The 24,613-nt window shown below is 63.0% G+C and overlaps 2 protein-coding genes across 6 annotated transcripts; both read left to right on the forward strand.

Annotated features, from left to right (window-relative positions):
- Window positions 1-4,160: 4,160 nt before the first annotated feature.
- Window positions 4,161-20,042, forward strand: LOC116798655 (signal transducer and activator of transcription 5B). 5 transcript variants are annotated; one of them, XM_032711221.1, is made up of 19 exons: window positions 4,161-4,235; window positions 14,242-14,379; window positions 14,496-14,652; window positions 14,733-14,822; window positions 15,001-15,175; window positions 15,250-15,380; window positions 15,470-15,621; window positions 15,693-15,848; window positions 15,934-16,113; window positions 16,248-16,335; window positions 16,435-16,557; window positions 16,709-16,801; window positions 16,960-17,166; window positions 17,365-17,459; window positions 17,526-17,656; window positions 18,347-18,502; window positions 18,714-18,765; window positions 19,001-19,108; window positions 19,177-20,042. In XM_032711221.1, exons 2-19 carry the CDS (start codon window positions 14,252-14,254, stop codon window positions 19,301-19,303), a joined length of 2,349 nt encoding a protein of 782 aa, XP_032567112.1. In that variant the 5' UTR covers window positions 4,161-4,235; window positions 14,242-14,251; the 3' UTR covers window positions 19,304-20,042. The 5 variants fall into 5 exon arrangements, with proteins under 5 accessions (XP_032567112.1, XP_032567108.1, XP_032567111.1 ...); XM_032711217.1 differs by having other exon boundaries at window positions 4,164-4,235; window positions 18,347-18,517; XM_032711220.1 differs by lacking the exon at window positions 4,161-4,235 and adding an exon at window positions 10,941-11,020 and having other exon boundaries at window positions 18,347-18,517.
- A 523-nt stretch (window positions 20,043-20,565) lies between these two features.
- GHDC (GH3 domain containing) lies at window positions 20,566-23,770 on the forward strand. Its single transcript, XM_032711222.1, has 8 exons — window positions 20,566-20,797; window positions 20,880-21,010; window positions 21,103-21,679; window positions 21,932-22,115; window positions 22,204-22,275; window positions 22,390-22,523; window positions 22,656-22,744; window positions 22,860-23,770. Exons 1-8 carry the CDS (start codon window positions 20,572-20,574, stop codon window positions 23,058-23,060), a joined length of 1,614 nt encoding a protein of 537 aa, XP_032567113.1. The 5' UTR covers window positions 20,566-20,571; the 3' UTR covers window positions 23,061-23,770.
- The last annotated feature ends 843 nt before the right edge of the window (window positions 23,771-24,613 follow it).

The raw sequence follows: 24,613 nt of genomic DNA on the forward strand, positions 1-24,613 counted from the left end.
GCTGGGGACCTGCCTGAGGGTCTCCTCTGCCCTCCCAGGTGCTGGGCAGGGTTTTCCCGCAGGGACACGTGCTGAGCTGCGGAGCACATGCCACCACTTCCCGAGCCAAGAGTCATCCCAGTCCCTGCTTCCAGCACTCGTAACACAACAGTCAAACATTGCATCACGCTCAGACTTTAATATGCAGCAGAGCAGAGCCAAGCAGTGGCAGTTCCTGCTGCCAGGTGTGGCAGAGGTTGAACTCAGAGCTCCAGCACAGCGTAGTTCCCCAAAGTGGACCACCTGTGAGCCCCACTGGTGGCCATGCTGGAGGGACACAACCTGCCTGTTTCCCTACAGGCATCCCATCCTGGCTCAGAGTGCAGCATTGGGCTGTGGCAGCACCAGTGCTGAGGGCTCAGCTCACCCCAGTGCGCAGTGAAGGGTCCTGGCCCTGGTGCAGCCACTGGACTGGGCTGACCCGTGGCAGCGTGTTTATGGCAAGAGCAGCTAGGACAGAGCGGTTACTGTGGCAACCTGAGCTCTGCAAGGGAGAGCAGGGAAGCAGGGGGAGCGCAAGGATGCACAGGGGTTGCATGGGGATGTGGGGATGCATCAGTGCAGGGTGGCAGGGCAAAGTCCTGCCCCAGTGTGCACGCTCTGGATGCCCCCAGCCGGGCTTGGCACTGGGGGTGCTATGAGACGCTTGTATCCTCAGTCCCAGCTGGGCTGTGGGTGCTGCTGGGTCCCCCGTGCCCCCCCTGGGTGCAGCTGGACTGATGTGGGGTTCTGGTGCCCACCCCAGACCCATCTGGGCTGTCACTGCCCCGGGTGTTCCAGTAGCAGAAACTGGATGTTTTTTCCAAACTGGAGGAACTATGGAGGGAACAAAGAGCCTTTGCCCAGGCAATAGCGTTGCTTGGCTGCCAAGGCCGAGCTTTTGCTGGGTTGTTCCCAGCTGTATCTGAGTGGCTGGAAGCAGAAAGTTTCCTGTGGAAATTCCTCCTTGCATAAAATGCCATTTACCAGGTCTTTGCTGGAGCAGATCCTCCCCTCCTGCTGGCATGAGGCACCATGGGGCCGAGCCTGTGCCAGTGACAAGCTTCCTGGGTGCCCGTGGGCTGGCTGAGCCCTGTCAGGGTCTGTGCTGCTGCCCTGTCCCTTCAACCACTGACCCCACTCTCCACAGGCTGCCCCTCTCACCAGCACCAGGGTTGGAACCCCATGGGGCCCATCTGGGCTGGTTCTCCAGTGAGACCTTTGTGGGAAAGCACGAAGCTGTGACTAATTTTGGGATTCATCTGTTTTGCATTAGCCGGGCTGGATTATCACAAAAGGGTTTTGTGGCCTCACCACAAACCTGGGAGTGTGAGGGACCCAAAGCAAGGACAGGGTGGGGCTGGGGTCCTCCATAAGAACTCCTGCTTCCCAATAAACTCAAGGGGATGGAGCTGAGGCTGTGTCCTGCCTGCAGGTGATGTGGTTGGGTGCTTGTGCCTTGTCTGAGCACTGAGCACTGCGCCCTGCACATCCCAGGAGCAGCAGGGAGGGTTGTGGAAGAGCTTTGCATATCGGATGTGCCAGGAGGGCTTTGGGGCAGCAGCCAGAAGCCTCGGGACCTCTCCAGAGCTGCCTAAATAAATTCTTCCACTCCTGAGAAATAATTAAGACCCTCGAAATGCCACTTAGAGAGGAAGGCTACTCTCCCTGCACTCCTTTCGCTCCTGCTCCAAACACAGGGGCAATTTTCTAGGAAATCACTTACGAAGCTCCAGGATCCCTCTGTCCTTGGAATGCACAGCGTCACTCAGCATCCTGCTGAGCTCATGCGAGGTGATCATGCATCTGGCCACGGCTCAGCCTGGACACTGCTCACCTTCCCAGAGACTGTTTGAGACTTTCTGAGGACCAAAGAGAGCTGAGGCAGAGCTGGGGCTAAGTTGGGGCAGTGCTGGGGCAGAGCCAGGGACAGCCTCTCCATCGGATTGCTGCAGTTGCTGCTCCCCTGTTCTCTTCCTCCAGAAAGAAAGAATTTCTCTTGGGTAACATCCCCACCAGCCAGCTCAGACTTTTCCTTGGGACCTGTTTGAAACAAAACTGTGATTTGATTGTATTGGATTTTATTGGATTCCATTTGCTCTCTCAGCATGGAGCCCTCTCCACTTTCTCTCCCATCACTGATTTCTTTCTCCTTTTTTTCCTCCTTCCTACCAAAAAGGGGAGGGAGAAGGGAGGGAAGGGAGAGGGAACGGAGGGTGTTTTGTGTACATCTTCCAGCTCTCCCAAGCACATGTGGCTGTGTGGGTCTCTGGCACAGGGAGTGCCGCGTCCCAGACCCTCTGGATTTCCCTGGATCTGGGTGCCCAGATGGAGCCCCAGCAGCTACAGACATTGTGTGTGACCTTGATTCTCTGGCCTGAGCAGCCGGTGCCCGGCTGACTGTGCCGATGGGTTATGTGGGCCAGGGATTGTGAAAGCTGTGTCTGCGTGATGCAACTCACTGGACTGAGAATGTCCCAGCTGAGCAGGGCGGGCAGGGACCAGGGCCCTGCACTACGCTCCCCAGACAAAGGGAGCGTGGGAGCTGCTGGCCCCGTGCTGGGCACCCGTCCCTATCTCTCTGGGGTCCCAGCTCACCTCCCTGAGAGGTCCAGAGCACCTCAGGAGCACTGGGAACTGCAGCCAGGGCTCTGCTGGCAGTGTCTCAGCAGCGATGGGTCAGACCCTGTGCATGAAACACTACAGAGCAGGTGAGCGTAGGCAGCAAAACATTTGGTGGGAGATGGGCACTGCTTGGGCTGGAGTCACTCGTACCCTTGGGCTGTCCCGTTCACTGCAGCTGCTCCAGGCACAGAGCAAGGCTGGCGGGGAGGAGGTGAGTCAGAAAGCACTGGTTTGTGGCTGCCGTTTGTATGGAGCTGTGCTGGTGCCTGCCCATCCCACAGGTGTTTATCTCTTGGACATGTGGAGCTGGACAAGGCAGTGAGGAGCTGGAGCTGGAGGACTTTAGTACAAAAGCAATGGAGAGGTGGGAACTTGGGACTGTGCTCTGACGCGGTGGCCAAGCGATTTGCAATTGCCAGTGCATCAACTGTCTGAGAGCAATTCTGTTCCAGTGCTGGCACAAGGAGAGATGAGCCCATCCCTCCCAGATTCCCAAGGCTGGAGCTGGGTGCTCACCACCCCAGGCAGGGTCACCTGTTCTTCTACCAGCCCAGAATGGGATGGGGCCCTGGGCTGGCTGAATTTCCCTCCGGAGTTTTTTCAGGCCACAGAAGATGAACTGGTAATGAAAGTGAAAGCCCGGGAGATCCCATGTGGTGGGTGCGAGCGCTGGGGCAGAACGAGCACACCCAGTATTGCTTCCTGCCACCACCCCTGCCCATCACCGTGCAGCAACTCCCCGCCCGGGGTGTCTGTCACCCGGGATGCCCCTGGGGTGCCAGTGCTGCCGGGAGGGGTCTGCTGTGGGTGGCACCTATGCAAGAGCCCCTCAGGATGGTTTTCTCATGGCCACTGCCACCTTTCTGTGTTTGGGCAACCCCAGAGGAGCCAGCAGCGCCTTGGGTCTCCTCAAAGCTTGCAGGGGATGTGGCAGCTCGGGAGAGGTGGATGCAGCATCCTGTCCCCTCAGGTGCCCGAGGCTGTGGCAGCGCTGGGGATCGTGGCCACGAGACATCAGCCGGAGTCTGTGGCAGGAGTGGGCACCAGGCAGCCACGGTCGCTTCACACGGAGGGCCCAGTGTCAGCACGAGGCAGCCCCACAGCCATGTCTGCAGCCACCTGGTACTGGCTTGGTCACTCCTACTCCCAGCACTGAGGCCCGGTGCTGCTTTGGGCTTCCCTGGTACTTAGTGCTAAACTCCGGTGCTAGTTTGTGCCTTGCCAGAGTCGGTGCTGAAGCCTGTAGCTGTTCTGGGCTCTGCCCGTGCCCGGTGCTGGTGCCCGGTGCTGCTGCTGTTACCCAGTGCCAGTGCCGTTACCCACTTCTGGCACCCTATGCCAAGACCCGGTGCTGGTGCCGGTGTTGGTGTCATTAACCCAGTGCCATTACCTGGCGCCGTTACTCAGTGCCCGGCACCAGTCCCGTTACCCGGCGCCGTTCCCGGTGCCCGGTGCCGGCGGGGGCGGGCGGGGGCGGAGCCGCGGGTGGGGCGGGGCGGCGCGGGCTGTGCCGGGGCCCTGGGGGGGGGCGGCGGAGCCGAGTGCCGGGAGCCGCCGGAGCAGCGGAGCCGCAGCCGCCGCCGCGGCCGCAGGTGGGCGCGGAGCCGCCATCGCCGTCGGGGCCGGGCTGGGGCCGGGCCGGGGCCCCGTTCTCCTTCCGCGGCGGGGCCGGGCGGGGTGCGGCGGGGCCGGGGCTCGGGGCGGTCCAGTCCGCGCTGCGGGTGTTTCGTAACCCCGGGCGGGCGCAGCTCCCGGCGGGGTCGGGCCGAGCGCGGGGCGCTGCGGGGGCCCGGCCGGGCCCGCGGCCCCGGGGCGGGCAGAGGCGGCGAGCGGGGCCCCTCCTGGGGCGGCGGGCCCGTCCCGGTGCCGCGGCGCATCCCGGAACGGGGGCGCTCCTCTCCCGGCGGAGCGGGGCCAGTTCCCGCCTCCGGGCTCCTCCGGAGCGGCGGCCGCGGGGAGCGGCTCCGAGCCCTGTTCTTGGGCCGAGGGGAGGGTTCGGGACAGCGGGAGGGGTCCCATGCAGCGACGGAGGGGGGTCCGCCGCAGGCAGCACACCGAACCGGGTCGGCGGTAATCCCGCGAGCCCCGCCGCTGGCGGTGGGACACGCGGTTCCGCGCCGCGGGGCGGGTGGGATCGGTCCCCGGCGGGAGGCGGGAGCGGTGACACCGCGGGGACCGCAGCTCCCGGTGGCCTTTCACCCAGCTCGGGCGCGGCCGGTGACTGGGAGCCCGAGGGAGCCGCGGCCACCTGTCCAGCGGGATACGGAGCTGTCAGGGCTCCGTGCCCGGCCGGCCCCGGGCAGCTCCCGCCGAGGCGCCGCGCGGCTCCGGGGGTCCCGTGCCCGGCTCGCACCGGCACTACTGAGCGCACCCTGTGGCGCCGTGACACTTCCAATGGCAGTTGTGGCCCGGGGCCGGGGCCGTTGGCTCGTTCGAGTCTCCGTGTGCCGTGCTGGGCGCCCCGTGGCACAGGGCCGGGGACAGGCAGTGACCAGCAGCAGTTTATTCGTGGGGTCTGGGGCACGTTGCAGTGGGGAGGCAGGGCTGGGCACAGGGCAGGGTCGCATGGCTCGCCCGTGGCAGGGACATGTCCCTGGCTTGTGGGTCACCTGGTTAGAGCAGGACATTTCTGGTCCTGGGCTGTCTCAGTCACCTTGTTTCCCCATAGTGCTTGTGCCTGTCCCCCCGGAACAGCCGGAGCCCCAGCAGCAGCATATGTGAGGGCAGTTGGTGTGGGCACCATGGGGTATTCTAGAGAGCCTGTTCACCACCATGGGCACTGGGAAGCAGCCCTGCACTGCAAGAGCTCTCCGCTCCGGGTCCTGACTCCAGGAGGACAGCCCCAGGCCCATGGTGGGGAGCATGGCCCTGAGCTGGCTGCAGCTGCCGTGCTCCCTTGGAGTGATTTTGAGCCAAGGTTTGCTGTCCTGCTTCAGAGGTTTGCACCTGCACTGTGACCATGCTCGAGGAAGGTTTGCTTGGGTCCAGTGCTGAACCTGGCTGTGCCCTGTGCGTGTGGCTCTGGGTGAGGGGAGGCACTGGATGTGTCAGGGTCACTTGCCCCAGCCCTGGTGCTCCTGAAGCCTTCGGGATCACAGCCTGACCTGATGTGCTTCCAAGGTCCTGGATGTGAGGATGGAGACTGTCTCCCTGGGTTTTATAACCTTTCCTGGGGAGTGGCTCATCCCTTGGGCTGGGGAGGGCTGGGCTGGGACAGGCTGTGTGGTGGGTGCAGCACGAGGAGGAGGAGCTCTGGTTCAGGTTGAGAGATGCCAACAGCCTGTTCCCCGGGGACAGAGGAGAACTGGGCTGGGAGAGGGGTGTGACGGGTGGCTGTCACCCACTCTGCATTTCGTGGCACCTTGACAGTGTCCTCCCTCAGGGGTATTTGGCCCCTGCAGTTGTCACTAGAGCCACCTTGCTGGCTGTGCTGTGCCTGCCTAGTGCTGAGGCTGATGTTTGGAGCAGGACAAGGGATGCTGGCACTGGACAGGGAGCTGCAGTTGTGGATGCTTGGCGCAGGGCACCCGGAGCCTCTGGAGGGACCTTCCCCTCTCACTGCAGGGGAAGTGCTGACTCCAAAGTATCTGCAAAGGCTTTGCCATGGGGTTTCCCAGCTCTCTCTCGAGTGATAGCAAAACCCAGATACTCTGCTTGCAAAAAATCCCTGCTCCCTGCACTCGTCCATGGCGTGGGTGGAGAGCGGTGACTGTGCTGGGCCGAGTACAGTGAAGCAGCCCCGTCGGCTGGGAAATGACTTTCTGGTTTGCAAGGAATGACTGTGAACTGGGCTGTGCTCAAAGGGCTTCACGGCAGCAGTAGGGAGCCCGTGGGGAGCCTGTGGGAACCCTGGCACGGCAGGGCAGTGTGTGGGGCGAGTGAGACCTCTGTCCCATCAGCATCCCCTGGATACCTGCGCTGAGGGCCACGTCCCTCTGGCCATGCAGCTGTGGCGGCTCCTGGTGTCCCACACACTGTGGGTGCTGCTGTCAGAGCACCCTCCGTGGGGCAGCCAGGGCAGGGGGGACGAGGGCAGGGGTTCTCCAGTCCCTGTCTCACCGGGACAGGCCAGGACTCAGCTCTGAGGCTGCACAGGCAGCTCCAGCCTGGGAGGCTGTGCCGGCTGCTGGCTCCGGGGCTCCGGCATGCTCGGGGAGAAGTATCCTCGACAGCTGTAATGTTTCTGTGGCATGCCTTTCCTTTCATGGGGTGTCTATTTTGCAACCCCCAAGTGTTTTGATCCCAGGAGGAAGGGGGCGGGGGTGTTTACCCTGGCACCGCGTGGCTGGTGCAGGGATCCAAGTGGCGCTGGGCATGCCTGAATTTTACATGCAGCAACAGTTCTAGCAACATCTGCTGGCTGATAAAAGGTAGGCTGCTGCACGCCGCTTCTCCCGCTGTGTTGGGAAACATCGAGGGGGAGGCACTGTGAACACGGCTTCCTGGCTGATAGGGCTGAGCTGACTTGCTGATAAAGCAGAATCCACCCATCTGGCTGCACCAGAGGGGCTGGGAGCACTGGCTGCTCACAGGCACTTTGTGCCCGGTGCTTCCTTGAGTGCCAGCTCCCGCTTCCCACCGCACTGGGATGGGCTGCCAGGCAGCTGCTCACTGGGCTGGGGCAGCCACAGCGGTGTAGCCGAACCCCCAGCATGGTCACAACCCACTCCTGGTTCAAAGAGTCACTGGTGAGTTTTGCAATCTCCATTTTCCCTGTAACTTCGTGTTATGAGCTGTAATTTCTGGTTTATAGCACAGTTCTGCTGGGGAGGGAACTGGGGAAAAGGTTGGTGCTGGAGAGCTGCTGCCTTGAAGAGCCAGTGGCATCAGCTCAGCCCTGCCCACCGTGTGTGGGGTGCTTGCTCTGTCTGGCCTCTTGTCCCTCTCGTTTACTGGCCCCACAAAGCTTTTAGAAGAGAAAGAGGTAGCTCTTGCTGGCAGCTGTGAGCCCTCTCACCAGCTGAAACTGCTATAAAATGATCTTTGTCCTGTCTGGTGTGAACACCTGGCCCTGGCTGCAGCCCCGGGGACGCAGCTGCCTTGGCCCCACTCACGCTGATGCTGTGGTGGGGCTCGAGGTGCAGCCCAAAGGCAGGGGCTCTGCCCTGGCACTGCCAGTGGCTGCTGTTGCTCCAGGGGCTGCAGAACCCATCCCAGGGCCAGGAAACCTGAAACCCAGCTCTCCCACCTAGACATGTTTCTGTGCGTGTGGATGCATGCTGTGCTTCACCCTTGCCTGGGTTTGACTGAAAATTTTGTTGCACAAACTATTGGTGTTTTGGTTGTTTTATTCTCTCTCTGACTAGTTTCCCTCCTGCCAACATCCCTGGGTGTCTCTATATCCCCTCTTCCAAAGGCAAGGCTTTACCCCTCTCCATCCTGCTCTGCAGAGCTGGTGTGAGAGCATCTCCATATGCAGAGCTGCTGCAGCTGCTGGGAATGAACCCTGGGAGTTGAAGGGGGGGGGGATGCAGAGGCTGCTCTGGTGTCCCTTTGCCTGTCTCTGCTCACCAGCTATCCCAAAAGCCCATCCCATGCCACGCTGGCTGGGCTGGCCCTGCAGGATGGCTGTGCCAGTGGTAAAGAATCTCCTGCCCCATGTCCCCAGGCCCGCGGGGAGCAGGAGCGTGGTATCAATCAGATGTGGCTGGAGCAGCACTTGGTGCCTGCACTGCCCACATCACCCCCAACCCACTTGGGTCCTGCACAGAAAATCCAGCCTGGCTGTGGCTGGATTAGTGCCATTGTGTGCGCTCACTGAAGCATGGCAGAGAAAATGAAATTGTGTCTCCAGACCCCAATCAGGACTAATTCGATGCTGAAATGAGCTTAATCCTCAGGTCCTTCTCCCAGCCCATCCCTCCTGGGCTGCTGCAGGTCTGAGCAGGGATTATCACTGAGCCAGGGGCTGTGCTGGATGTGGCCTCAATGCTGGGGGCTGGTGCAGGACCCATGGGACCCTGGGGCTGTGCCCTCAGTGCGGTGTTACAGGGGCTTGAGGTGGGTCATTATTAGTGTGGAAGGGAAAATCCCTTCTTTCAGTTCCCTGGCATGTCCCCTCCCAGGCAAGGGCCAGAGCCTGCCTGAGCAGGGATGCTGCAGGTGGGCAGTGGCTGCGTGCCTGCCCCAGGATTCCTCCACCAAGCCGGGGGGAAGCCCCAAGACGTCAGACCCAGCTGTGCCAGCCCTGCTGTGCCAGCCCAGAAGTGCCGCACCCGGTTAATTCGGCTGCTTGGCCCCAGGGAGCCAGGAATACCTAAAGCTCTGCCCGGCCTCTCTAATCCTGTCTGGGTGTTTATGGCAGAGGCAGCACCGATGCTGGCAGGGACTGGGCTCCCCATGGCGAATGCCCTGCAGGCTCCATGCAGCTCATGGGGCTGGTTGGGTGCTGGGCTCTGCCATTGTGGCTGCACGGTGTGTCCTGCCCACCAGTGCTGGTCCTCAGTGTCTGGGGGAATCCCACCACTGCCAGGACAGCACCTGTATCTGGCTGTGGCTGCCCCGGGGCGGCTCTTGGCACACCACGTGGTTTTCTTTCACAGTCCCAGCCCTTGCATTCAAAGGATTTTGCTGGGATTTTGTTTGGTATTTTAGTGGTTTTGGTTTGACCAGGTTTCTAGGCCTCTGTGGTTGGAAGAGGAAATCTGAAGAGAGGAGAAAAACCTTTCCCAAGGATGGCAAGTGCTGGTAGGCAGGTATAGCCCCTGGCCTGTGGCGTGAGCAGAACTGTTGGCAGCCCCTGTCCCTGATCCCTGAGATGCCTGTCCCTAGCTGGGGCACTTCTGCCTGTGAGGGGCTGGTGTCCCCCCTGGGCAGCATCAGGTCACATGTGAGGTTTCCTTGTTCCTGTAACAGTTCAAATTCTCCATTTTTGGTTCCCAGAGTTGCTGGGACACCCAGCTGGTCCTGGTGCTACTAATCCTGGCTCTGCCCACTGGCTGTGGAACCCATTGCCTCTGCCCTAGGGTGGCACATTTTGTTAACAGTCAGCATTACCTCCTTCACGAGCCCCACAGTGCCTGGCCCCAGATGTTTCCAGCGTGGGCTGGGGCACTCAGCTGCCTCCTCCCCGATGGCGCCAGGGTGAAGCCGTCGGCTGCTACCACTTTCTGTGGGAGAAAAACAAACCCCATCAAAGCACAGAGCTTCTAGAAGGAGCTCGCTCCTGTGCCGGCTGCTGCCTCCCAGCCAGAGCTGGAAACCACAGGCCGGTGTAAAACATGTGAGCAGCCCTGGGCCCTCCGTGCTGACTGTGCTGTGCCCCGGTGACCCCAGCCCTGGCTGCAGCTGTGAGCAGGGCCTGGGTCTGGGGGCTGCTCACCAGCACCTGGGTGTTCCCCGTGCAGGCTCTACCCCGATGCCATGTGCTGTGGGGGTGTGAGCAGAGCTGGGGGGTGCAGATGAGTGGGTCCTGTCTCCCCCTATGCTGAGTTCTTGCACTGGTCCCTGGCGTCCCATCCCTGGCTGCTGGCCAGTCATGGGGGCTCATGGGGGTCAGCACTGCCAGTCTGCTGGGGACAGAGACTGTGCTCACTCTGGCACCAGGGAGGTGTGTGGGGCCGAGCAGGAGGGTGTGCTGGCCCCGCTCCCCAGCCGGCACCCTACAGGCAGCCGAAGCAGAGGTGGCTGCCAGCAGCCCAGGGCAGGCTGCCCTGCGCAGGCAGCTGACATTTTGGAAGGAAATAGCTGCTCTCTGCTCCTTCCTGTAGTGCGCAGCCAGCGAAACGGCCGCCTGGGAGCCCGGCTGTGCCGGCAGCACCAGCCTGGAGCCGCGGCCGGGCTGCCCCGGGTGCGGACAGCGGAGAGGCGCGTGGGGCAGAGCGGGGCCTGACCGCGGGTGAGTGCGGCTGCAGGACGGGGCACCCCGCACCAGGCTCCAGGGGGTCCCTGGAGCGAGCCGGGGTGGGTAGGGGCCGGGGTGGGTGGAGGGGTGGGTGTCTGTGTTGGTAGAATCAGAGCTCTTGCGTGTGCAGAGCGGCCGCTCTCGAGTGCCGTCCCCACCGTCCGCCGGGCCTGGCCGGGGGCTGGATCCTGCCCTGGAGGGACCTTGCTTGTGGCTGCCCACCTTGGGGGCTGCAGGAGAGCCTCCCGCCGGGCCTGCCGCGGGCAGGGGCAGCGCTGGCTGGGGCAGCCCCGGAGCCCCCCGGCGGCACCACCGCGGGGCTGCGGGTCCGGCCCTGCGGCCGCGAGCGGAGCCGGCTCTGACCTGGAAGCGATCGCGGGCTCCCGGAGGTGCCGAGAAACCACGTGTCCGTGTTTACTGCGGCGGGAGGCGCAGCGGGCGCAGGGCCGCCGCCGCCGGAGCCCAGCGCCGGGCCCCTGCCAGGGCAGGACACCGCTCCGGAGACCCCCGGGCCGGGAGATCGACGGGCGAAGGGCAGTGCGGGAGCCGCCGCGGCAGAGGGGCTGCGTGTGTCCGGCGCGGGATTGGGGTGGGGGGGTTACAGCCAGAGCCTTTTGCTGTGGTCCCCCCAGGGTTTTGCGTGGCCCTGGGCCCCTGCCTGGTCCTGCAGGGCATGGGACTGGGCAAGGGGCTGCTGTCGAGGGCTGTGCCAGCACCATGGCAGGGCTGTCCTGCCCTCGGAAAGGTCCTCGGGATGGCTGTGTGCAGGGAGCATCCCGTGGCTGATTGCAAGGAGCATCCCGTGTGGAGCATGCCCCAGCCCCAGGGTGACTGCTGCCCGTGTTTGGGTTTTGCCGTGCCCATGGCACGTGAGAAAGTGCCACTGCCGGCCTCACCCTGTGAGGCATTTCCCTCCTTTTGTCTGCCCACGGATGTACTCCGGCTCTCCTGCAGCCTGGGACCTGTTGCTGGTGCCAGCCTGCTGCCACTGTGGTTGCAACCCTTCTCTGCTGTAGTCACATCAGTCCCTTGGCTGTCCCCAGCCTCAGCGGTGCTGCCAGCCTCCCCCACCATCCTCTTCCCCAGTGCTGTCTCCGGCCCTCTGAGAGCCCCTTTTGGCTGGGTTTCATGGATTTTACATCGGGTTTGGCAGTGCCTCCCTATTGGCAGCAGGGAGTGGGTCTGTCAGAGGCAGAAGCAATGACTGCTGGCGTCTTCCTTCCTCTGCACGGTCCCTGAGGTCCCTCCCCATGGCACTTGGGTCCCTCTCCTCAGCCCTGGTCCTGCCCCGGGAAGCTGCTGCCTGTGCCTCTTTGCAGGCGATAAGTCTCCGGTGAGCGCGTTGCTGTGGCTTGTCGAGTGCTGCTGGTTAACCGAGCTGCAGTGACGGGTGGGTTCCAGCTCGCTGCCGGCGAGTAAATGCAAAGTAGCCTAAACCACTACAATTATCTGCCTATTGCAGTTGTTGGAGTGCGCGCGGGGCTGGCGGCTGCAGCACAGCTGACCCGTGGCAGCGCTTGAGGCTGCAGTGGCCCTGCTGCGGTGCCAGAGCCACGGAGAGCACCGAGGCTGATGGGCTGAGTGGTGGCACTGAGGTGGTTGAATACCAGTCTCTGGGCACAGGGGTGAATCCATCCTCTGCTTCCCACCCCTTGGGCAGCCAGTGGTGCCACTGGAGAATGTGGTGCTGGAGAGTGGTGCTCGGCATGGTCCAAGGCAAGGCAGTGGCTGCGAGCAGCAGCTGGGCACAGAAGGCAGGGCTGCCTGGAAAAGCTGGCAGTGGTGGCTCTGGCTGCACAGTGGGACTATGGTGCTGCAGCTCATGCCAAAACTGAGCTGCTGCCTCAGCCTTGCTGGGTCTCGGGGCCAAAAGCCTCATCTGCTCATGGCAGGGAGCACCGGTGGCTTGTGCTGGGGCACTCAGGGCGCCCTGCAGCCCACGGGGAGGTTTGGTTTGTCAGTCCGCAGGTGAGACATAGGAAACCAAAATGAGGTGCCTGCAGAAATGTCCACTGCTGCATTGACAATGCCCATGGAGGTTGTGCCCAAGCCTGGCACGAGTGGTGTTTTGGGGCATGCACCAGGTGAGCGGTGCCACCATAGGTGGCTGCATGCTCCCTTGTAGAGGCAGATGCGATGCTGGTGCTCCTGCTCCCAGGCTGGTGCCGGCCGAGCACAGTGCCTGCTGGCTCACCACAGACCAGCTGGAGACTCGTTGCTTAACAACACACTGGAGTGGAGTAGGAAGTGTTTTGTCACCACAAAATGGGAAGAGATCACCATTTTCTCGACAGGCAGGGCAGCATCTGTTTGCTCTGTGTCCATGCAGATGTCCTTGCAGTGCTGGGGACTTCATTTTTTTGTGTTGTGATGGCACCATCATGGCCATGGCTGTTCCTGGCCCTGCCACCGCTGCCCCTTATCAAGCGTCCTCAATTTCCAGCAACAGCTTGTCCTGTTATTGGCCATCCCACCTTTCCTTTCCTCCTTGCTGGCGTTCTTATGCCTCTCCAGGCTCCTCCTTGCCAGCAGCATTTCCAGCTTGGTGATTTCTGTGAATGTGGAAATGTTCCTCCCATTTTATAGGGGAAAAATTCATTTTTAGCCAGCTCTGGGTTATTGTTCCTCTTCCTGCTCAGGGGCGGGTGTGCCGAGCTCAGGGGCTCCAGCCGTGGCTGCTCCTCTCGGACCCGCTGCCTCTGTCCCGCAGCGTGTGCCCCTGACTGGGGGACCGCACCGGCTCTTCTGGAGCCACGTGGGCCATGGGGTATTTCTGAGGCTGAACAAAGTGCTTTGGGGAGCTGGGGAGGCACAGCCCCCACTGGCTCAGCCCTTCTGCTTGTCACCAGCCAGTGCAGTGACCAGGTCCTGTGATGATCACTCAGCCTTGGGACATGGCGTGAGGCCTCACACCTCTGCCCAGCCCCTCCGTGTGGTGCCAGATCCCAGGCGGTTTGGGTGTGAGTGTATCTAAATGCTATTTACTGCTGCCTCCTCGTCTGGGGGGCCTTGAGCACCATTGCATTACCCTCAAACACTCAGCCACAGGTGTGACTGCCCAGGGGATGCACTAGGTTTTAGTAGAGGTGCTGTCTCCACTGTCCCATCCCTGGCTGCCCCATGGGAGCCGAGGCTGAGTGGCGGGTGGAATCTGGCAGTGCTCCTGCATGGAGCCAGAGCCGCCCCAAAACTGCTTTGAGAAGCTTTGTGCGTGTCCACCAGGACATAGGTCATACAGTGGCCCTGGGACCAGGGACCTGTCAGGGTCTGTGGTGCCACGTGGTCCCTTGGGGCCGGGACTGCTTCTGCCCATCAGCACTGCCAGGGTGTGGGCAGGAGCAGGGCGAGTGCAGGGGGGGCCTCTGCTCTGCGTCACCCTGGATTTCTGGCCAGCCCTCCCTCCCCTCAGCCCCGTTTCCTCATTTGCGTGGCCAGCGATGGCTGCGATCCCGTGGCACAGTGAGGGGAAATGAGAACCATGTGGAGAGGCCGCGCAGAGGCACGTCCCTGGCCCCGGGCACCCCCAGGGTTCTTCCTAGAAAAGAGGGGGTGACTCAGAGCCAGGGTCCCCTGCCCCCACACACCCCTTATTTCAGCACTGGAGACGGCGCTGGCAGCACCAGAGACTCCAGAGGCTCCTGCAAAGGAGAACGTGGAAGCCCCTGCAAAGGGTGTGGGGACAGCTGGGGCTGGACTCGGCACAGCACAGCGCCTGCCTGTCTGCCACGGGTGCCCTGACAGCCCATCTCCTGCAGGTGCTGAGCCATGGCGGTGTGGATCCAGGCCCAGCAGCTCCAGGGCGAAGCCCTGCGGCAGATGCAGGCACTCTATGGGCAGCACTTCCCGATTGAGGTGCGGCACTACCTGTCACAGTGGATCGAGAGCCAGGCATGGTAGGTTGGGGGGCCTGTCCCCAGGGGGGTGCTGGGCTTGGCAGCAGCTGCCCCAGGGGTGCCAGTAGGTGCCCCCCACCAATGGGCTGCCCTGATGCTCTCTGCTCCATGCGTAGGGACTCCATCGACCTCGACAACCCCCAGGAGAATGTGAAGGCAACACAGCTGCTGGAAGGGCTGATCCAGGAGTTGCAGAAGAAGGCAGACCACCAAGTGGGCGAGGATGGCTTCCTGCTGAAGATCAAGCTGGGGCACTACGCCACGCAGCTGCAGGCAAGTGGGGGGCCGTGGATGGGGGTGTGAGGCTGGAGGGTCCCTGCCCTGTGCCTGGCTGAGGCTGTGCTCTCCTACAGAACACGTATGACCGGTGCCCCATGGAGCTGGTGCGCTGCATCCGGCACATTCTCTACCACGAGCAGCGGCTGGTGCGGGAGGCCAACAATGTGAGTGGGAGCTGGGAGGGGTGAGGGAGAGGGTCCCACAGAGTTGGGGGAATGCTCAGGGGCTCCAGCATGATGAGGGGAGCAGCCCCAAGGCAGGGGGTGTTCTGGGTGCCCCCAGCACCCAAGGAAACAGGGAGGGTCCCCTTGCAGTGCTAAGCATGCCCCGTGCCCTGCACAGAGCCCCTCGCCTGCTGGCTCCCTGGTGGATGCCATGTCCCAGAAGCACCTGCAGATCAACCAGACCTTCGAGGAGCTGCGGCTCATCACACAGGACTCGGAGAACGAGCTCAAAAAGCTGCAGCAGACACAGGAGTACTTCATCATCCAGTACCAGGAGAACATGCGCCTTCAAGGTGGGTGGGGGGCTGAGGGGTGTGGGGCCGGGGCACTGGCAGGGCTGGCCCTAATGCTGTGACCTGTCCCCCAGCCCAGTTCTCCCAGCTTTCTCAGCTGGGCCCCCAGGAGCGCATGTCACGGGAGACGACACTGCAACAGAAGAAGGCGTCGCTGGAGGCCTGGCTGCACCGGGAGGCCCAGACACTACAGCAGTACCGTGTGGTGAGTGATGCCACCCGGTCCCCCGTGATGCTGTCCTCTGCTTCCTGTGATGCCGTCCCTGTGCCCCATGACACCATCCCGCCTTGCAGGACCTGGCTGAGAAGCACCAGAAGACGCTGCAGCTGCTGCGCAAGCAGCAAACAACCATCCTGGATGATGAGCTGATCCAGTGGAAGCGTCGGCAGCAGCTGGCAGGGAACGGGGGCCCACCCGAGGGCACCCTGGACGTGCTGCAGACCTGGTGGGTGCCTGGTGGGGCAGGGCAGGAGGGGGTGCTGAGCTGCAGCGCGCGCTGAGCCCTGCTCCCCTCAGGTGTGAGAAGCTGGCGGAGATCATCTGGCAGAACCGGCAGCAGATCCGCCGGGCTGAGCACCTGTGCCAGCAGCTGCCAATCCCAGGCCCAGTGGAGGAGATGCTGTCAGAGCTGAACGGCACCATCACCGACATCATCTCTGCCCTGGTCACCAGGTACTGGTGGGGTCTGGGTGGACTGCGGTAGTGGGTGGGGTTAGCCCTGCTCTGCCCACCCCCCCTGATCCTCCTGCCCCCCCAGCACCTTCATCATCGAGAAGCAGCCCCCCCAGGTGTTGAAGACACAGACCAAGTTCGCAGCCACCGTGCGGCTCCTGGTGGGGGGGAAGCTGAACGTGCACATGAACCCCCCCCAGGTAAAGGCCACCATCATCAGTGAGCAGCAAGCCAAGGCCCTGCTGAAGAACGAGAGCACCCGCAAGTAATGCCGGGGGCTGGGGGGGTGTAGTGGGGGGCTGGGGCTGCCAAAGCAGTGGGGAGCATGGCGTGGGGGGGCCTGCACCTCAGATGGCTCCCAGCCCTGGTGGTCCCCTGACCCCTGAATTCTGGTGGCAGCGAGAGCAGTGGGGAGATCCTTAACAACTGCTGCGTGATGGAGTATCACCAGGCCACTGGAACGCTCAGTGCCCACTTTCGCAACATGGTGAGTGCCCCTGCCTCCCCTCGTGTGCCCTCATGTCCCCCTGTGTTCACCCTGGTGTCCCCATCTGTTCCCCTGTGCTCACCCCTCATGTCCCTGCAGTCCCTGAAGCGAATCAAGCGCTCGGATCGCCGTGGGGCCGAGTCAGTGACGGAAGAGAAGTTCACCATCCTCTTCGAGTCACAATTCAGTGTTGGTGGCAATGAGCTGGTCTTCCAGGTGAAGGTAAAGCCACCAGCCATGTCCCCTCTGTAGGCCCTTGGTGAACCATGGACACCATGCCCACAGTGTGGGGCTGGGCTGGGGCCAAAGGGTGCCCACGGGCGATGCTCCTGTGGTGCCCTACAACCTATTCTGGTCTCCTTCCTCCTGGCAGACGCTGTCCCTGCCTGTGGTAGTGATCGTGCACGGGAGCCAGGACAACAATGCCACGGCCACTGTGCTCTGGGACAATGCCTTTGCCGAGCCTGTGAGTGCCAGTGCCATGGGGGGCAGGACAGGCCCTGTTTGCCCCAGGGGGCTGTGGGAGTTGGGCTCAGCCTCCTGGGGGGCCCCAGGAGTTGGGCCCAGGGATGTGCCATGGGGCAGCAGGCAGAGCTTGGTGCTGACCTCTCTCTCTGCCCCCAGGGCCGTGTGCCCTTCGCCGTGCCCGACAAGGTGCAGTGGCCGCAGCTCTGCGAGGCGCTCAACATGAAGTTCAAGGCAGAGGTGCAGAGCAGCCGTGGGCTGACCAAGGAGAACCTGGTGTTCCTGGCACAGAAGCTGTTCAACAGCACCAGCTCCCACCTGGAGGACTACAGCAGCACCACGGTGTCCTGGTCCCAGTTCAACCGGGTGAGCAGCCTGGAGTCTGTGTGGGAGAGCTGTGGAGTGCCCCCAGTGCTTGTGCTGGGGGGCTGTATGGGGCATGTCCACCTGGGAGTCCCATAGTCCAGGTCCCTGAGTCTTTGCTGCTGCATCCAATGGCTGTATTGTGTAACAGCGGCTCCGAGGCTGGTGGCAGGAGTGCTCATTTTCTGGGGATTTCAACAGGAAAACCTGCCTGGGAGGAATTACACCTTCTGGCAGTGGTTTGACGGGGTCATGGAGGTGCTGAAGAAGCATCTGAAGCCGCACTGGAATGACGGGTAAGAGCCGCCCTGTCCTGTGCTGCCTGGCCCAAGCCCCCTGCCCTGACGCCCTGCTCTGCCTAGGGCCATCCTGGGCTTCGTCAACAAGCAGCAAGCACACGACCTGCTCATCAACAAGCCCGACGGGACTTTCCTCCTGCGCTTCAGCGACTCGGAGATTGGTGGCATCACCATCGCCTGGAAGTTCGATTCCTGTGAGTGTGTGCCGGGTGCTGGCACCCCCAGACAGTGTCCCTGGCCCCCACCTTGGGCTTGGCTGTCTCATGCTCATGGGGTACTGGCAGTGCCATGACAGGCACACTAGAGCCTTCTTAGGAAAGGGCCAAGTGCAAGAGCCCACGGGATGCCTCAGCTGCCCTGTGGGGAGCAGCGCTGCCCTCACTCACTGCACCCATGGCAACACTGGGCCCGAGCACTGGCGAGAGCAGGGAGTGACTGGGCTGAACCCTCTGACCCAGCCCTGGGGACTGATGTGGGCTGTATGAAATGCAGTGACTCTGTGGTGCTCCCTGGTGCAGGGGTTTGAAGGGGTGGCCTGACCCCGTGCAGGAGTCTGCTTGTTGCTGTTCTCCATGAGAACATCCTGCGGAGGGTCGTGTGGCTGAGGAGCACCGCAGAACCCCACAGAGCCCCTGTGGCCAGGGAACACAAACTCACCCCCTGTGTGTCTGGATGAGGCCAGACCTGCCTTGGGTTCACCGTGCCTCCTGCCTTATCCCATTTTCTGGTGACACGTGCTTTGTCCTCAGCTGTCACCAGGGGAGGGATGCAGCGTGGGACATGCTGTTTGCTGCTCGATGTGACCTCACTGCCTGTGTCCAGAACAGGGCCAGGAGCCACCACTGGCTCTGGACATCACCATGGTCCTCATTCTTGTCTTGCAGCTGAGAGGATGTTCTGGAACCTGATGCCTTTCACCACCAGGGACTTCTCCATCCGCTCCCTGGCCGACCGCCTTGGGGACCTCAGTTACCTTATTTACGTGTTCCCCGACCGGCCCAAGGATGAGGTGTTCTCCAAGTACTACACGCCGGTTCTCTGTGAGTCCACGCCAGGTAGCGCTGTCCCTTCACCCCATGTGTGTCCCCTCCTTTGTGCATCCAGCTGGCATGGAGCTGGGGCTCACAGCATCCCCCACCCCGGGGCTTGCACTGGCCCCACAGGGGCTCTGCAGCTGAAGCCCCCAGCACTGCCACAGGCTCGCAGCATGAGCAGGATCCTGGGGCCTCAGCGCTGTCTCCTTCCCTCTAGCTAAAGCCGTGGATGGGTACGTGAAGCCACAGATCAAGCAAGTGGTGCCAGAGTAAGTGTGACCCCAAAGGCAAACCCTGGGCAGTGGGTCCCATGGGATTTCCCCTGAGGAGCTGGCAGAGGTGACCAGCAGCCCAGGGCACTGTGGAGCTCAGCTGCCAATGGCCACATCGGTGCTGAGCCTTGGGAGACGCTGTTCAGAGGGGGTGAAAGTTTCCAGAGTGTGACTTCACCCCCGGGGTGCCCATCCTGTCCTGTGCCAGCACTCATGAGACCTGTCCCCACAGGTTTGTCAATCCATCAAGTGATTCTGCCCCTGGAGGGGCCACCTACATGGACCAGGCGCCCTCACCTGCCGTCTGCTCCCAGCCCCATTACAACATGTACACCCAGAAGTAGGTATCACATCCCCTGCCCCCATCCTGCTGCAGCCAGTCCCCTCCTCACCCCTTGCCTCTTGCAGCCCCGACCCTGTGCTGGACCCTGAGGGCGATTTCGACCTGGATGACACGATGGATGTGGCGAGGCACGTGGAGGAGCTGCTGCGGCGCCCCGTGGACAGTCAGTGGATCCCTCACGCCCAGTCGTGACGGGCAGGCACCTGGTCCCTCGCCACTGGCCCTGGCGCTGTGGGGACTGTGCTGTGTTTGTGTCTCTGTGCTGGGGGGGCGGCGGGTGGGCTCTGCCCCCAGGATTTGCTCCGTGCTGCCCTGAAACACAGGCTGGCGTCCGGCTCTTTGGTGTTTATGCCCTTGTATAAACGGCAGCGGATTTGTCGCATGGTTTTCCTGTATGTTCCTTTTAAGAGGCCCAGCTTCGGCTTTCCGCTTCTGCCAGCACCAGCCCCGCAGCCCCCTGCTCCCCCCGCGGGGCTGCTGGGGCAGGGGCTGGGAGCCCGGCCTCAGGTTTGCTTTCGCAGTCGTCACTAAGAATGTACGTGTCGCCTTCTTGTTCTCCCCCGCGGCTCTGTTCCCAGGGGTGTGTTGGGGGCATGGAGTGGAGCGGGGGTTTGGCTGGGGCTCCCCCTGGCCAGTGCTGCACTCTGCTCCACAGTGGCGGGGTCCCCTCCCCAACCTCATCTCCTCCTCTGGCCCCCAGGGATGCAGGAGCCTCTCCGGCCTCAGTGTCCCCTCCAGAGCCGCTGCAGCACGAGGGTGGCAGGGTGCAAGGGCACCCAGCGAGGGCAGTCGGGTGGGCAGGGGGTTTGGAGGAGCAGAGCCCTCTGCCCCCCACCTCTCCCCTTGCCGGGGCGGGAAGCTCTGGGGTCCTGGCCATGTTATTTTTCTACCACAGAGTAAATAAAGCACGGAATATTTTTATAACACAAAAGCTCTGGGTTCCAAGTGTGTCTTCGGGCAGAGGCAGGTCCCTCCAGGGGGCTGCGTGCTCTCCATTTCCAGCTGGTGTACCGGGTGGATGCTGGGGCCGGGCCCAGCGTTTGAGGTCCCCGTCTCCGAGGGCAGGGGGATCGGGTCTCCCCTGGCACATGCAGGACGAATCCAGAGGGCTCCGCGCGGGCCGGGGGGCTGCCCTGGAGAGCAGCGGATGGGATGGGGCTGGGGCTGGAGCCATTTTTCCAGGCAAAAAGTGAAGCAAACCGGACCAATTGCCCGGTTTTTCCAAAGAAGGAACTTCCTCTTGATGGGGGAGCAGAGGGTGCTTGTTCAGCCAGCCGGGCGGGGGGCTCCGGGGGTGCTGTGGAAAGTTGAAAATGAAAATAAAAGTAGATCGGGAGGGGCGGGGGGGGCGGTGCCGGGCGCGGTAATTCTCCGTCATTCCTGCCGGAGGCGGAATAGCCGGGGGGGCGAAGAAAGTCCGGGGCCGGGTCCCTGCTCGGGGGCGGCGGTCGCTCCCCGGGATGCTGCCGGCGCTGGCGGTGGCGGTCGCGGCGGCGGTGGCCGTGGCTGTGGCTGTGGCTGTCCCCGCGCTGCGGCACCGCCTGGTTCGCTCCGCGCTGCGCTGCGCCGGGGGCCGGTACCGGCGGCGGCTGGAGGCGCTGAGCACCGACGTGCGGCTGAGCCAGGAGCGGCGGCTGCGGCGGTTGCTGGGCACCGGCACCGGCACCGGCCCCGGCCCGGCCGGCGGTGAGCGCGGGGCGGCGGCGCGGGGGGCTGGATGGGGGGAGGTCCCGGGATTGCTCCCCTCACCTCGTGTCTCTCCCGGCAGGCTCCGAGGAGTTACGGGAGCGGCATCCCCTGGGGCAGCGCTGCCGGGACGGAGCGCCGACGGATCCGGTTTCCCCGCCGCTCCCCTGGGCTCTGCTCCGCAGCTGCTGGGACACCGACCCCGCGCTGCAGGTACGGGGGGCAGCGAAGGGGGGGGGGGCGCGGACCCTCGTGGGGTCTGACCTCCACAGGATCTGCCCTCTTGACCCCATTCTCCCCTGCAGGGGTCCCTGCTCTACCTGGATGCCCTCGGTGCAGCTTTCCCGCGGGCGCTGACCCGCCGGGGCACGGCCCTGCTGCACTGGACCCCCGGCTGCCCCCGCGCCCCGGCGGGGTGGCCGCTGCCCACCCTGTACTGCACCCCTGCCCCGGCGAGCGCCCTGCCCTCGCGAGCCACTGCCCTGCGAGCGCAGCTGCTTTTTGCCCTGCGGCAGCGGGGGCTGCACGTGCTGGAGGCCGGGCTGGCAGCCGAGCTGCGCGATGCGCTGGCGGCCCTGCGCGATGAGTGGCCCCGGCTGGCCCAGGAGCTGGCGCTGGGCAGGCTGAGCCGCCAGCCCGGGCTGCCTGAGGAGGTGCGGAGCCAGCTGCAGGCACTGCTGACCCCCGACCCTGCCCGGGCGGCTGAGCTCCGCGCTGAGTGTGCCCGTGGCTTCGAGGGCATCGTGCGGCGCCTGTGGCCACAGCTGGAGGTGGTGGTGGTGGGGTCAGCACACAGCACAGAGCGACTCTACTGCGATGCCCTCCTCCAGGCTGACTGCCAGGGGCTGCCCATCTACTGCCCCTTCTACCAGGCAATGGGAGGTGAGTGTCCCCCACACCAGGGTGTCCCCACAGTCCGCCCTGGGTGCATGCAGGGAACCGCTGCTGTATGGCAGCACAGATCCCCCTGCCCCAGCAGACAGCGGTGCATCTCTGTGCTACATCCCCTTCCTGCTCCCCAAAACCAGCGCTGTGCTGGCACCAGCAAAAAATTCCCCCTTGGACTGGGTGATGCTGTGTGGGCAAGGACAGAGGGTCTGAGGGCTCACACTGACACACACTGACTCTGCCCAGCCCTGCTTGGTGTGAACCTGTGGCCAGAAGAGCCAATGCCCCAATTCCTGCTGTGCCCTGACTGGGCTTTCTTCGAGTTCCTGCCCTGCCCTGCAGAGGAGGAGCCACGGACGATGCTGTTGGATGAGCTCTGGGAGGGACGAGAGTATGGGCTGGTTGTGACAGCCCAGCCAGGAGAGTACAGGTGCTTCCTCCCTGCTGCGTGGTCCTGGGGGACCACTCGCTCCAGCCCCACACACCCAGCTCTCTCTCACACTCCTCTGCCCACACAGGTGCTGTGCTGGGGAGGTGCTGAGGGTGGCTGGCTTCCACAAGCAGTGTCCCGTGGTGGAACCTGTGCGGAGGTGAGGATACCCCAACCCCTGCCCCTCACCTCGGGGAGCTGTGAGGGGGCCCTGTAGCAGGCAGGGTCTGGGCAGGAGGGTGGCAGTGACTCACCCCAGCCCCGTGTGCCGCAGGGAGAGCCAGACACTGAGTGTGCGGGGTGAGAGCATACCTGAGGAGCGGTTCTACCAGACCCTGTGCCGCGCCTTGGGCATGTGGCCGGGTGCTCGCCTGATTGACTATGTCTGTGTGGAGAGTAGCCTGCTGGGTGAGTCCCCCTGAGCTGCTCGAGTCCCCCTAAAAGCATGGCTGGTACTGCCCGGGGCTCTGCCGACCCTCCAAGGCCCAGCTGGGCTGGGAGTTGCGGGCAGCTCTAAATGTACTCATGGTACTGCTCCAGGTGACTCTTCAGGGCCCTGCGCCCCCCACTACGAGGTGTTCGTGGAGCTGCAGGGCCTGCGGGACCTGTCGGAGGGGCAGCGCTACAAGGTGAGGGGAACGTGGGCTCTGCTCTGGGGTGACCTGGCAGCCTCTGGGAGGGGTAGCTGAGGGGCACCAGGACAATGGTGTGGGACCAGCACAGGCAGCTGCCCTCTCTTTGCAGCTGGACCAGTGTCTCCAAGAGGATTTCCTTGTCTACAAGTCCTTCCGCTTCAAGGGCAGCATTGGGCCCCTGCGCCTGCACCTGGTGAGGGCTGGAGCCTTCACCCGGCTGCGGGAGGCACTGGGCTCCCCTGTGCCCATGCCCAGGGTCCTGCGGGAGGAGCGGCTGCTGCAGCTCATTCAGGGCTCTGTCATCTCCTAGGGCAGCCCAGGGGTCCCGCAGCCCACCCACCCTGGGGTTCACTTGGTGTGCACTCTCCAGGAGGGAGTGGGGCCATGTTCCTGGTGCGGGAGGTGTGGGGACGAGGGTGCCCAGCTCCAGGGGTTTGGCTGAGTGGAGTGGATGGAGACAGTGAGCTTGACCAAGCCTCTCTCTGCTCCCTGCTCAGTGCTGCTGCGGGGATGGAGTGGACACTTGGGAGTGTCATGGGGCAGTGGGGTTCTGCAGCCACCAGATATGCTCACTCAGTGCCTTGGAGTGCCCACAGCCACAGTGAAATGGGTGCCTGTGCCTTTCCTGAGGGACACCTCAGCTGTCACAGCCCATGTCTGAGGCAGAGGGCACAACGGAAACCTCTGCAGGACCAGGAGGAGAAGCAGAGCCTTGGCTCATCACCACACTGAGCGCTGGGGCCCTGTGGCATTTTGTCCCCTGGCAGGGACACTGGGCAAGGCACAGGTGGCTGGTGGTGGCAGGTGCCATGGAGCAGCCCCAGCCAGGCTCTAGTGCACATCCACTGGTTTAGGAAAGAATAAGCTCCAACGAGGAGCTTTTAATGTTTTAAAAACAGAGGCAAAGTAAAAGAGGATTATCTCTTAAAAAATAAATAAAGGGCCGTGCTCTGGGATTGATTTTTTATACTATTATTTTTAATCCTCATTAAAGAGATTGCTTGAGCAATCTGACTGCTCTGGGGACTGAGTCGTCACTGCCATTCTTGGGGGTCCTGGGGAAGGGGCAGCCATGAATATTTAACCGGCTCAGCGGCTGGCTGGGCTCTGGAGGCACCGGTTTCTTTGTGCCTTTGAGGCACACGTGTATCATCGGGAGGGACTGGTCCTTTCCCCACCCGTTTGTTATGGGTTATTTTAAGGGCTGACGAGGGCATGTGGGGCACCTGCTGTGCTGCAGCTGCTGCCGGGTGACTGCTGGGCCGCGGGCAGGGAGTGATGTCTTGGACAAGGTTTACACAAAGCAAAGCATCCCCCGGCACAGCCAAGACCCCCGCCAGGGATAACGGGGTTGGGGCCCCTTACACCCTCCCTGCTGGAAAAAATTGGAGCAAAATTTCTTCTGCAAGTCGAGGAGAAGCATTGTCTTGGGCTGGGGGTGGCTCCCTGCAGCAAAAGCCTGGAGACCCCTGCCTGGGAGAGCCGTGTGGCCAGGGCTGCACTGGCTGGCTCTGCTTGCACTGCCCTGCCTGGACACCGACGCTAGTGGGGGTGCAGGCTGGTGGGAGGGATCGCGCTGGGCAGGGCCAGGCTGTAGGGTGCTCACCTGGGTGTGGGTGCCAGGCTGCAGGGTGCAAGGTCGGCTTCAGTGCCCGGCTGCACGGTACAGCTTGTTTTGGGTGCAGGTTTGTTTGGGCTGCTGGTACCAAGGCTGCAGGGTGCAGGTGCATAGCTGCAGGGTGCCAGGCTGGGTTTGGGTGCCCGGCTGCAGGTTGCAGGTGCATAGCTGCCCGGCTGCCCGGGCTCAGCCGGAGTCCCCTCGAGATGGGGCGGCTACTGGGCCGGGGCGCTGCGGGGCTGGGC

This window comes from Chiroxiphia lanceolata, chromosome 26 (assembly GCF_009829145.1).
Source record: "Chiroxiphia lanceolata isolate bChiLan1 chromosome 26, bChiLan1.pri, whole genome shotgun sequence".
In the NCBI taxonomy this organism is placed as follows: Eukaryota; Metazoa; Chordata; class Aves; order Passeriformes; family Pipridae; genus Chiroxiphia; species Chiroxiphia lanceolata.